The following is a 13,571-nucleotide window of genomic DNA, read 5'->3' on the forward strand; positions in this document are numbered from 1 at the left end:
TGGGCTGTAAGCCTGAGAAATTGCATTGCTTTTGGCCGTCGGTTGTGGGATCATTCATTTTGATCAGCAACTGCAGGAGTCAATAATCCGTAATACATTTATCGAAGATTGTTCTCTTAGATGCTGTGGTGAAAAGGGATGTGCTGTAGGGATATAAAAGGAATTGAGTACTTTTTATAATTGGTTTTCTGAAAGGCCACTGTGGCAGCTGGCTGGGTGCGGAATTTCTAATAGAGTGTAATAATGCACATTTACAAACAATGGCAGATGATTGACAGGCCAGTAATTGCATGAATTGAATGCACTATACCTTGCTAAAACAGCACAAATTCCACAAAAGCTGATGAGCATTTCTGTGTGCTTCAGCAATGTATTTAGCCAGCGATAAATCACCAAGGAGAGGAACAAACGTCTAAACAATGGAGCTATCCTTGCAGTGTTGAAGTAATGTTATTTTTCCAGTGAAGCAGGCAGCTGTTGAATAATATTTCCAGAACGCTGTCATTTTTATTGTTTTTCTCTCCCAGTTTTTGTCATCTCCTCTGCTGAAGGCATTGACTCGTTCCTGGGATGAAGTTTCACCATCTGCTACCTGGCCCAAGTGGCCATGGTTCATGGGAGAACCTTGACATTGGGTGTTGGTTCCACAGCTGACCCCAATTCACTTCTTACCCAATGTCCACAACTATCAACAAGGTGGCGGTAACACTGGGTAGTGATCAGGAGTGGGAACTAAAGCTAATCCATCCTCCTCCACCATCCCCTGTCCACCAACACCTGGCCCAGAGCTACTGAGGCCACCTGAGCTCAACTAACGCTGATCAGAGGCTGAACCATGGACCCTTATCATCTATATGACCCAACGACTCGATTAATAAGCTCCCAGTGCCATTGAGGGAGCTCCTGAGGTTTTATTTTTAAAGAGATATCCTGACATTTAGTGTAAAAGTAAAGTAGTTGGCATCCAATCATTCATGCAGTAATGCACTTGGATTACTGCTTCTAAACTAATGAACCGTCACAGTGCCCAAACGTTTCCACCAGCTCACAGTCACCGCTCTCAGTATTCAGTTAAGATGTTACATTTCGAGCTCTGCATTTTAATTGAATATAGCGGCTAATCTACAGCATATATTGCCGAATTTCTTAATGTGTTTCCTGCTAATCCACTGTTCCAAAATCCTAGTAACACCATATTGTGATACAGGAGAAGAAGGTGTGTGCCATTGTGTGATGTCTTGTGCCTTTAGCTCTCCTACATTGCTGGCCTCGGTTACTTTCAGGTGGAACTGTTCCCCAATAAATGAGTGCACTTCAGGAGAACATGGAACAAGGGTTCAGGGGGTGACAAATCAAATCTAGAAAGGAAGGACTCGAATTAGGCAGGATTTGCTTTAGCTGTGGTTTCTTATAATCATTTTGAGGTAAGAGGAAACAGCAGTGTTAGAAGCATTGTAAACATAAAATACTTCAGCCACCATGTCTTCCATCAACACTATTAGAAACCATCCATACTAAGGGGCTATCTTCATGTTTTGTCAGTACTATAGTTTACTTAATAAATATATTTAAACAAATACACCTTCTCCAGGGCAATTAGGGATGGGCAATAAATGCTGGCCTTGCCAGCGACGCCCACATCCCATGAATGAATAAAAAAAATAAGGCCACTCCAGCATCAGGTGTCAGCCATGACTCAGTGGAAGCACTCGCGCCTCTGAGTCAGAAGGTCGTGGTTTCAAGAGACTTGAGCACATAATCCAGGCTGACACTCCAGTACTGTACTGAGGAAGTGCTGCGCTGTCGGAGGTGCCGTCTTTCAGATGAGACGTCAAACTGAGGCCCCGTCTGCCCTCTCAGGTGGATTTAAACGATCCCATGGCACTATTTGAAGAAGTGCAGGGAAGTTCTCCCCGGTGTCCTGGCCAATATTTTTCCCTCAACCACCATCACTGAAAAAAGTTTAATTGGTCATTTATCTCATTGCTGTTTGTGGGATCTGGCTGTGCACAAATTGACCGCCACGTTTCCTACATTATAACAGTGACCACATTTCAAAAGCAATTTACTGGCTGTGAAGCATGTTGGGACGTCCTGAGGTCATGATAGGCGCGATATAAATGCAACTTCTTTCTTTCTGTGATATCGATCACTTCCGGTGTAATAGATGAGCTGAGTTGCTGGGGTGTCTGTTGATGAAATAGAAAGGATTCTTCACTCCATGATGCTGAGTGGAGAATGAATCTATTTCACTTAAATCTTTATTGGAATAGGCAAAAGATCAGGAAGCGATCGTCCAGTGGTGTTCCCTGCGCTCACCAAAGACTGTGAATTACCCAACTTTCATGCAAGGGCAGTATATCCTACCCTTTTTTGTGACCTTTTTCACTTTAAAGTGACACTTTTGCAGTGATCCTGACATCACTAAGCCCAGCGGTGATGAGGCCATCACTATCTGACTGCAGGACAGTGCCCATAGCACTATAGTTATATTAGGAAAAAGAGGGTGGTCAGGAGCAGTGTTGGCCCCTTAAAAACTGAAAGTGGGGTTATTGTCATTGACAATGGGGAAATGGCAGACATGTTGAATAATTACTTTGCGTCAGTATTTACAGTAGAAAAAGAGGATAGCATCCTGGAAATCCCAAGAAATCTAATATTGAATCGGGGACAGGGACTCGATAAAATTAACATAAGTAAAGCAACAGTAATGAAGAAAATAATAGCACTAAAGAGTGACAAATCCCCAGGACCAGATGGTTTCCATCCCAGGGTTTTAAAGGAAGTAGGTGAGCACATTGCAGATGCCCTAATTATAATCTTTCAAAGTTCTCTAGATTCAGGAACTGTCCCTCTTGATTGGAAAATTGCACATGTCACTCCACTTTTTAAGAAAGGAGAGAGAGGGAAATCGGGGAATTATAGACCAGTTAGCCTGACATCTGTTGTGGGGAAAATGTTGGAGTCTATAATTAAGGATAGGGTGACTGAACACCTCGAGAATTTTCAGTTAATCAGAGAGGGCCAGCATGGATTTGTGAAAGGGAGGTCGTGCCTGACAAACCTGATTGAATTTTTTGAAGAGGTGATGAAAGTAGTGGACAGGAGAATGTCAATGGATGTTATTTATATGGACTTCCAGAAGGCATTTGATAAGGTCCCACATAAGAGACTGTTAGCTAAGATAGAAGCCCATGGAATCGAGGGAAAAGTACGGACTTGGTTAGGAAATTGGCTGAGCGAAAGGCGACAGAGAGTAGGGATAATGGGTAGGTACTCACATTGGCAGGATGTGACTAGTGGAGTCCCGCAGGGATCTGTCTTGGGGCCTCAATTATTCACAATATTTATTAATGACTTAGATGAAGGCATAGAAAGTCTCATATCTAAGTTTGCCAATGACACAAAGATTGGTGGCATTGTAAGCAGTGTAGATGGAAACATAAAATTACAAAGCGATATTGATAGATTAGGTGAATGGGCAAAACTGTGGCAAATGGAATTCAATGTAGACAAATGTGAGGTCATCCACTTTGGATCAAAAAAGGATAGAACAGGGTACTTTCTAAGTGGTTAAAAAGTTAAAAACAGTGGATGTCCAAAGGGACTTAGGGGTTCGGGTACATAGATCATTGAATTGTCATGAACAGGTGCAGAAAATAATCAATAAAGGCTAATGGAATGCTGGCCTTTATATCTAGAGGACTAGAGTACAAGGGGGCAGAAGTTATGCTGCAGCTGTGCAAAACCCTGGTTGGACCACACCTGGAGTACTGTGAGCAGTTCTGGGCACCGCACCTTCGGAAGGACATATTGGCTTTGGAGGGAGTGCAGCGTAGGTTTACTGGAATGATACCCGGGCTTCAAGAATTATTTTTATTTTTTTTTATTCGTTCATGGGATGTGGGCGTCGCTGGCAAGGCCGGCATTTATTGCCCATCCCTAATTGCCCTCGAGAAGGTGGTGGTGAGCCGCCTTCTTGAACCGCTGCAGTCCGTGTGGTGACGGTTCTCCCACAGTGCTGTTAGGAAGGGAGTTCCAGGATTTTGACCCAGCGACAATGAAGGAACGGCGATATATTTCCAAGTCGGGATGGTGTGTGACTTGGAGGGGAACGTGCAGGTGGTGTTGTTCCCATGCGCCTGCTGCCCTTGTCCTTCTAGGTGGTAGAGGTCGCGGGTTTGGGAGGTGCTGTAGAAGAAGCCTTGGCGAGTTGCTGCAGTGCATCCTGTGGATGGTGCACACTGCAGCCACAGTGCGCCGGTGGTGAAGGGAGTGAATGTTTAGGGTGGTGGATGGGGTGCCAATCAAGCGGGCTGCTTTACCTTGGATGGTGTCGAGCTTCTTGAGTGTTGTTGGAGCTGCACTCATCCAGGCAAGTGGAGAGTATTCCATCACACTCCTGACTTGTGCCTTGTAGAATGGTGGAAAGGCTTTGGGGAGTCAGGAGGTGAGTCACTCGCCGCAGAATACCCAGCCTCTGACCTGCTCTCGTAGCCACAGTATTTATATGGCTGGTCCAGTTAAGTTTCTGGTCAATGGTGACCCCCAGGATGTTGATGGTGGGGGATTCGGCGATGGTAATGCCGTTGAATGTCAAGGGGAGGTGGTTAGACTCTCTCTTGTTGGAGATGGTCATTGCCTGGCACTTATCTGGCGCGAATGTTACTTGCCACTTATCAGCCCAAGCCTGGATGTTGTCCAGGTCTTGCTGCATGCGAGCTCGGACTGCTTCATTATCTGAGGGGTTGCGAATGGAACTGAACACTGTGCAGTCATCAGCGAACATCCCCATTTCTGACCTTATGATGGAGGGAAGGTCATTGATGAAGCAGCTGAAGATGGTTGGGCCTAGGACACTGCCCTGAGGAACTCCTGCAGCAATGCCCTGGGGCTGAGATGATTGGCCTCCAACAACCACTACCATCTTCCTTTGTGCTTGGTATGACTCCAGCCACTGGAGAGTTTTCCCCCTGATTCCCATTGACTTCAATTTTACTGGGTCTCCTTGGTGCCACACTCGGTCAAATGCTGCCTTGATGTCAAGGGCAGTCACTCTCACCTCACCTCTGGAATTCAGCTCTTTTGTCCATGTTTGGACCAAGGCTGTAATGAGGTCTGGAGCCGAGTGGTCCTGGCGGAACCCAAACTGAGCATCGGTGAGCAGGTTATTGGTGAGTAAGTGCCGCTTGATAGCACTGTCGACGACACCTTCCATCACTTTGCTGATGATTGACAGTAGACTGATGGGGCGGTAATTGGCCGGATTGGATTTGTCCTGCTTTTTGTGGACAGGACATACCTGGGCAATTTTCCACATTGTCGGGTGGATGCCATTGTTGTAGCTGTACTGGAACAGCTTGGCTGGAGGCGCAGCTAGTTCTGGAGCACAAGTCTTCAGCACTACAGCTGGGATGTTGTCAGGGCCCATAGCCTTTGCTGTATCCAGTGCACTCAGCCGTTTCTTGATATCACGTGGAGTGAATCGAATTGGCCGAAGACTGGCTTCCGTGATGGTGGGGATATCGGGAGGAGGCTGAGATGATTTATCCACTCGGCACTTCTGGCTGAAGATGGTTGCAACCGCTTCAGCCTTGTCTTTTGCACACACGTGCTGGACTCCGCCATCATTGAGAATGGGGATGTTTGCAGAGCCTCCTCCTCCCGTTAGTTGTTTAATTGTCCACCACCATTCACGACTGGATGTGGCAGGACTGCAGAGCTTTGATCTGATCCGTTGGTTGTGGAATCGCTTCGCTCTGTCCATAGCATGTTGCTTCCGCTGTTTAGCATGCATGTAGTCCTGAGTTGTAGCTTCACCAGGTTGGCACCTCATTTTTAGGTACGCCTGGTGCTGCTCCTGGCATGCTCTTCTACACTCCTCATTGAACCAGGGTTGATCCCCTGGCTTGTTGGTAATGGTAGAGTGAGGAATATGCCGGGCCATGAGGTCACAGATTGTGCTGGAATACAATTCTGCTGCTGCTGATGGCCCACAGCGCCTCATGGATGCCCAGTTTTGAGCTGCTAGATCTGTTCTGAATCTATCCCATTTAGCACGGTGGTAGTGCCACACAACACGTTGGATGGTGTCCTCAGTGCGAAGACGGGATTTCATCTCCATGAGGACTGTGCGGTGGTCACTCCTACCAATGCTGTCATGGACAGATGCATTTGCGACAGGTAGATTGGTGAGGACGAGGTCAAGTAAGTTTTTCCCTCGTGTTGGTTCGCTCACCACCTGCCGCAGGCCCAGTCTAGCAGCTATGTCCTTCAGGACTCGGCCAGCTCGGTCAGTAGTGGTGCTACCGAGCCACTCTTGGTGATGGACATTGAAGTCCTCCACCCAGAGTACATTTTGTGCCCTTGCTACCCTCAGTGCTTCCTCCAAGTGGTGTTCAACATGGAGGAGGACTGATTCATCAGCTGAGGGAGGACGGTAGGTGGTAATCAGCAGGAGGTTTCCTTGCCCATGTTTGACCTGATGCCATGAGATTTCATGGGGTCCAGAGTCAATGTTGAGGACTCCCAGGGCCACTCCCTCCTGACTATATATCACTGTACCGCCACCTCTGGTGGGTCTGTCCTGCCGGTGGGACAGGACATACCCAGGGATGGTGATGGAAGAGTCTGGGACGTTGGCTGAAAGATATGATTCTGTGAGTATGGCTATGTCAGGCTGTTGCTTGACTAGTCTGTGGGACAGCTCTCCCAATTTTGGCACAAGTCCCTAGATGTTAGTAAGGAGGACCTTGCAGGGTCGACTGGGCTTGGTGTTTTGCCGTTGTCGTGTCCGGTGCCTCGTGGTCCGATGCCGGGTGGTCCGTCCGGTTTTATTCTTATTATGACTTTTCGTAGCTAGATTTTACAACTGAGTGGCTTGCCAGGCCATTTCAGAGGGCAATTAAGAATCAACCACATTGCTGTGGGTCTGGAGTCACATATAGGCCAGACCGGGTAAGGGCGGCAGGCTTCCTTCCCTAAAGGACATTAGTGAACCAGATGGGTTTTTACGACAATCCGGTAGTTTCATGGCCATCATTACTGATACTAGTATTTTAATTCCAGATTTTTATTTAATTAATTGAATTTAATTAATTAATTGAATTTAAATTCGCCAGCTGCCGTGGCGGGATTTGAACTCATGACTCTGGATTTTAGTCCAGGCCTCTGGATTAATAGCCCAGTAACATAACCACTATGCTACCGTACCCGTTAAATTATGTTACGAGGAGAGATTACACAAATTGGGGTTGTATTCTCTGGCGTTTCGAAGGTTAAGGGGTGATCTGATCGAAGTTTATAAGATATTAAGGGGAACGGATAGGGTGGGTAGAGAGAAACTATTTCCACTGGTTGGGGATTCTAGGAGTAGGGGGCACAGTCTAAAAATTAGAGCCAGACCTTTCAGGAGTGAGATTAGAAAACATTTCTACACATTTGATACAAGCTCAATTGCTAATTTTAAATCTGAGATAGATAGCTTTTTGGCAACCAAAGGTATTAAGGGATATGGGCCAAAGGCAGGTATATGGAGTTCGATCACAGATCAGCCACGATCTTATCAAATGGCGGAGCAGGCACGAGGGGCTGACTGGCCTACTCCTGTACCTATGTTCCTAGAAGACTTACATTCAGGCAGGCTACCTCAGAATGGAAGGGGTTCTCCCAACTGTTTCCTGAATTGAAAGGGGAATTCCCAACTGTGCAAGCAGGAGTGTTGGGGATTGTGCAGAGGTAGGCCTGAATGTCTGAAGTGAAAATTAATTTTATTTTCAGAGAGGTGTTGAAACTATATAGTGTAACACGCAATACACTGTTTACAGTTTTCTAAAGATGTGCAGTCATGACCGTGCGCTCACTAAATTTTTGTTTTATAGTCTTGTTCTGGCCAGCAACTCTCCCTCAACCCACTCACTGAAAGATGGATTAATTAGTCATCTCATTCGCTGCTTGTGGGATCTTTCTGTGCACACATTAGTTGCCTTGTTTGCCTGCATAAGTGACTACACTTCAAACATAATTCATTGGCTGTGAAGCGCCTTAGAACACTCTGAGGACTTTGAAAGGTGTAACTTCTTTTAAAGGAACAAGCAATTGAGATTAAATTGAGAGGGCCCTGTAGGAAAGTTATAGATGAGGACAAATAATCGAAGGAATAAATGGTAAACCTTATATGAAAGTTGAGAAATGATTCCTTTTACCATCACACTCCTTCTGTGCAGCCGGAGGTTCAAGAGAACCTATATCTCCATTGGTTAGTAAGACTATATCTGATTCATCAGAGCGCGCAGTCAAACTCTGCCGCAGAGGGATATCCGGTCAGGGAAGTATAAAGTGATGCTTTCACTGGCGTGACATCATTTCAGTTCTTAAAATAGTGTGTTTGTGTGTGAAATGTTAAGTTGTTCATTTTTAGAACTCTGAAACCTTCAGTTAAAATCATCCACATAAATAGATTTTAACTTTTCAACTGAATCACAAACCACCTACAGTTGCCAGAAATAAACATTTAAAAAGCGGTGCATTCTCCACCCCACCAATAGCTCAGTGACCTCATCCAATGAGTAGCTGATCCATGTAAAGCAGGAAGATCCCAGCTTTGATCCATGGTCTGTGCTTAGTTACCTGCTCTCGGCTAGGACTGTGGTAGAAGTTTTGCAGTTGAGGAGATGAAAATCAGCCGGGATCCCATTGCTAATCTACTTGAAAGTGGATGGAGCAGAGGACATGATTATCTATTATACACCCTGCCAACACTCACTATCAAGAATCGTACAGGAATAATGGGCACTTGGACCTGGTGCAATAGGTTAATGGACATCTGTGGCGTAATTCCCAGCAAGGAGTCAATGCCTTCAGGAGGGGAGATGGCAAATTGGTTTTAAAAAATGAATGTCAAATTGCTTCTAGGCCAATACAGCTCTTCAAATACAGACTCCCAGCTATAGCAGCTGCAGAATTAAGCGTTTGCCACTCTAATCCGATTAATCTGCCTCAACCTCTAGCCTCAGCATAGCAACTTCCTACTGCACCCTAGGTTGTGGCAATTCCATTTCCCACACCAGTCATCCCTGCCTGAGTGATTTTGTCAATTTTAAGTAGGAAATGCCCAAACTCGGAGCCAGCAGAGCGAGGAATCTTTCTGGCTAGACTGAATTTGAACCCAGGCCCCAGGGCTGAAAGGGCATTGTGCCACCCAATTCCCCATGCAATACCCTTAAACTGTTATTGATTGGCATCTTTTTCTGTTGCCCCCATAGTTCAGAGTCTTCACATCTCCATTCCACAAGGTAGAGTTCGCAGATTTTTGGCTGGCCGACCAGTTGAACAGCCTTGCCACCATCCTGATGGACCTGGAATACATGATCTGCTTTTATTGCTTTGAACTGAACTGGAGCACGAAGGAGGGACTACTCAGTTCTCCAGGTAATCTATTGCGTTGAACAGCCACAGTGGCGCTCTGCACCGGCGCAGTTTCTAGCTCTTATTACCTACATCCAAAACAAACACCAGCGCAAACTTACTGGTAGAAACTGGCGGTCCGAGACTGCAGTCAGCTTCAGGAATTTCATTTTTTTTTAAAATTATCTTTTTGAGGCACCTCTAATATCTCGGTCAGACCCCATTTGGAGTAGTGCGTTTAGTTCTGGACACTGCACCTCAGGAAGGATATGTTGGCCTTGGCGGGCATATAGCGCAGATTTACCAAAATGATACTGGGGTTTAAAAGGTTAAATTGAGACTAGGTTGCATAAACTTGGGTTGTATCCCCGTGAGTTTAGAAAGTTAAGGATTGATCTGATCGAGGTGTTTAAAATAATTAAGGGATTCGATAGGGTAGATACAGAGAAACTATTTCCTCTCGTGGGTTATCCGGAATTAGGATCCGCAATCTTAAAATTAGAGCTAGACTGTTCAGAAGCGAAATCAGGAAGCACTTCACACAGAGTAGTAGAAATGTGGAATTCTCTGTCCCAAAAGGCTGTGGATGCCGGGGGTTAGTTGAAATTTTCAAGACTGAGATTGATAGACCTTTGTTAGATAAGGTTATCAAGGGGTATGGAGCAGAGGCGGATAGATGGAGTTGAGGTACAGATTAGCCATGATCTAATTGAATGACAGAACAGGCTCAAGGGACTGAATGGCCTACTCCTGTTCTTAGTGGTTAAATGCACTATGTGATGTGGTTTTGAGCTACTAAAACCAGCAACGTGCCAGGTTTGATTTCTGGCCTGTACTGAGTTAGCTGATCTCAACTGGGATGGTATGAGGGGAACTCTACTTGAGTGGAGGTGGTACAATTGGCCAGGGAGTCGGGAAGCAGCCAAGGTTCCCGCTGTTAGTTGCTACCCAGTGACCCTTGCTGGAAAATGCACAATTTGTTGGGTAAGAATAAAAGTAAGCTTGAATGTAATAGAATCATAGAAAATTTACGGCACAGAAGGAGGCCATTCAGCCCATCGTGTCCACGCCGGCCGAAAATGCGCCACCCAGCCTAATCCCAATTTCCTGCACTTGGTCCATAGCCTTGTAGATCACGGCACTTCATGTGTACATCCATGTACTTTTTAAATGCGATGAGGGTTTCTGCCTCTACCCTTTCAGGCAGCGAATTCCAGACCCCCGCCATCCTCAGGGTGAAAAAGATTTTCCTCAGCTCCCCTCTAATCCTTCCACCAATCACTTTAAATCTATACCCCCTGGTTATTGACCTATTGGGAAATAGGTCCTTCCTGTCCACTCTTTCTAGGCCCCTCATAATTTTGTACATCTCAATTAAATCTCCCCCCAGCATCGTCTGTTCCAAAGAGAACAACCTGTCCTATCTTTCCTCATAGCTAAAATTCTCCAGTCCTGGCAACATCCTCGTAAATCTCCTCTGTACCCTCTCGAGTGCAATTACACCTTTCCTGTAATGTGATGACCAGAACTGTACACAGTACTCAAGCTGTGGTCTAACCAGTGTTTTATACAGTTGCAACATAACCTCCCTGCTCTTATATTCTATGCCTTGCTAATAAAGGAAAGCATTCCATATGCCTTCTTAACCACCTTATCTACCTGTCCTGCTACCTTCAGGGATCTGTGGACATTCATTCCCAGGTCTCTCACTTCCTCTACACCTTTCAGTATCCTCCCATTTATTGTGTATTCCCTTGCCTTGTTTGCCCTCCCCAAATGCATTACCTCACACTTCTCCGGATTGAATTCCATTTGCCACTTTTCTGCCCACCTGACCAGTCCATTGATATCTTCCTGCAGTCTACAGCTTTCCTCCTCACTATCAACCGCACGGCCAATTTTTTTATCATCTGCAAACTTCTTAATCCTGCCCCCTACATTTAAGTCCAAATCATTAATATATACCACAAAAAGCAAGGGACCTACTTCTGAGCCCTGCGGCACCCCACTGGAAACAGCCTTCCAGTCACAAAAACACCTTTCGACCATTATCCTTTGCTTCCTGCCACTGAGCCAATTTTGGATCCAACTTGCCAGTTTCCCTTGGATCCCATGGACTTGTACTTTTTTGACCAGTCTGCCATGTGGGACCATGCTATACATGGTTGAATAGCCTATTTGGTGCTCACACATGAAGCATGACTGAGGTGCCAGAAGGCTACAGAAACCCATGCAACTATACCCCAGCATGATCAGCGCCTTCAGGAAAGATGGGGAGAAAATCGGAGTGATTTTTTTTTCCAAAGACTTTAGGTGAGCCCCTGCTTAGAAACACGTTGCTATCCCTACGTTCTGTGCATATTGAAACAATATGGAACTGGTGACTGTTGGGGTGTGCGCACCCATAATGTGACTCAGAACTACAAGCGTTTGCCTTCTGCAAGAAGCAATAAATCCTTTGTGCTGGAAAAGAGATGATGCAAGGAAGCTGAAGAGAAATGCAGCTTTAACTGATTAATTGATCTTTGCAATTCATTAAAAAAATTCCGAGTGAGCGCTTCCAATAACTCTATTACAGTTTCAAATTAAAGGGTTTGTGAATTGCAAGGGCAAATGTAAATTTAACTTGGTTCGACCTATGCAAAAATATGTTTTGATATGTAAATGTCATCAACACACAGCTATTTCACGCTTAGTTTATTTTACTGTTGTTAAGCATAATCTGTTCTCAATTGTGGGAGATAAGGGAATTTACATAATTACATATGTGGTCAGATTGCAGTGTGCCTAGAAGATCTTCAACTGTCTATTATGAGGAATGCTGGAAATTGATTTTGGATGCAAGCATTAGCTACCCTATTCCATTTGCATTATCCACTTAAAATATATGCTCTGATCTCGCTATGATTTTTTTTGCTGGGCTCTGGGTCTCGGGAAAATGACCTATGCACGCTGTGTTATAAATGATTCAGTGGAGTCAGCCTCCATGTAGGTTGGCTCTGGAACCGGATACTCCTTGATCCCGCAAGCCTGAGCAAACCATGCTATTTTGAAGACTACTGAACGTATTAACGTCGTGACATCCATAACGTCAAAGCTCACGTGGAGAATGGCCACTTAGGCATGGTGCCAGAGAGCTGTGGGTGCCCATGGAACCATGCCCAAGGTGGTTATGGTGTTCTTTCCCTCTAAGTCTTACAGTTAGTGCTGTTATCATGCCGTTATATCTCTGTTGTCTCATTTGTTGCCATCTCCTATTGTGGCTGAAGCGCTTCCAGTTGGAAACCTATCCTGACCCCTTTAAGCTTTAGTGACATCTAATTTAGGGAATTATACAGATCATTTATCAACAATGCAATTAGATCATAGTCGATTATCTACTGATATGACGGTCAAGCAATGTTGGACAATGGTGCAGACTGAGTGCTGACAGTCTCCTTCAACGTGCATGAGGGACTGGTTATGACTGGAGACTTGCATACTTGCTACAAGGAAAGTATTATCAGGCTCTTCAGTTAGGTTAGCTGTTCCATTTCTATAAGACATCGCCTGGTGTTTGAGAACCAATTGAAATCATCATGCATATCTCAAGTTCAAGCGTTTATGTAGTTATGGAAACTTGGTGTTGAGATTGGCTACTGCAGCAACACAAGGGTGATCTGTATGGTGAGAGAGATTTGTGACTGAAGATTTAAAATGTCTTTGGCTAATCTGGCCGCATTTTGCAGTGGTACTGGCATCCTGGTCAAAATATAGTTGGGGAGAATCTCGGGCTGATTTTTCAAACACACCTTTGACAGACTGAAGGGGGAAGGGCAGAACCGATACAGGACAATGAAACATTTCGGAGACCTGACGTTCACACTGTCGCAGTTACTGACTATTTCTCTTCTGCCTGTCCCAGATGAGCACGTGTGCCACAGCTACTCCTATGGAGTAAGAGCCATCATCCAGTGTCTGCCCGCATGGGTGCGTTTCACCCAGTGCCTGCGCCGCTACCGAGACACCAAGCGGGCGTTCCCTCACCTGGTCAATGCCGGAAAGTATTCTACCACCTTCTTCGTGGTGACCTTTGCTGCTCTCTACAGTACCCACAAAGGTAAGCTGCTGAGAAACGATCCTCCCCCACCCCATGTACTAATGAAGCTGTTTGACATGGTTCGGAA

The 13,571-nt window shown here is 45.4% G+C and overlaps 1 protein-coding gene across 3 annotated transcripts in view; it reads left to right on the forward strand.

Annotated features, from left to right (window-relative positions):
- LOC137325566 (xenotropic and polytropic retrovirus receptor 1 homolog) overlaps positions 1 to 13,571 on the forward strand; it is a 297,372-nt gene that overhangs the window by 215,470 nt on the left and 68,331 nt on the right. For all 3 annotated transcript variants that reach the window (XM_067990818.1, XM_067990820.1, XM_067990817.1), the window contains exons 10-11: positions 9,264 to 9,429; positions 13,310 to 13,504. In XM_067990818.1, coding sequence (XP_067846919.1) covers positions 9,264 to 9,429; positions 13,310 to 13,504 — 361 coding nt within the window. The remainder of the gene's footprint in view (positions 1 to 9,263; positions 9,430 to 13,309; positions 13,505 to 13,571) is intronic.

This window comes from Heptranchias perlo, chromosome 9 (assembly GCF_035084215.1).
Source record: "Heptranchias perlo isolate sHepPer1 chromosome 9, sHepPer1.hap1, whole genome shotgun sequence".
Lineage (NCBI taxonomy): Eukaryota > Metazoa > Chordata > Chondrichthyes > Hexanchiformes > Hexanchidae > Heptranchias > Heptranchias perlo.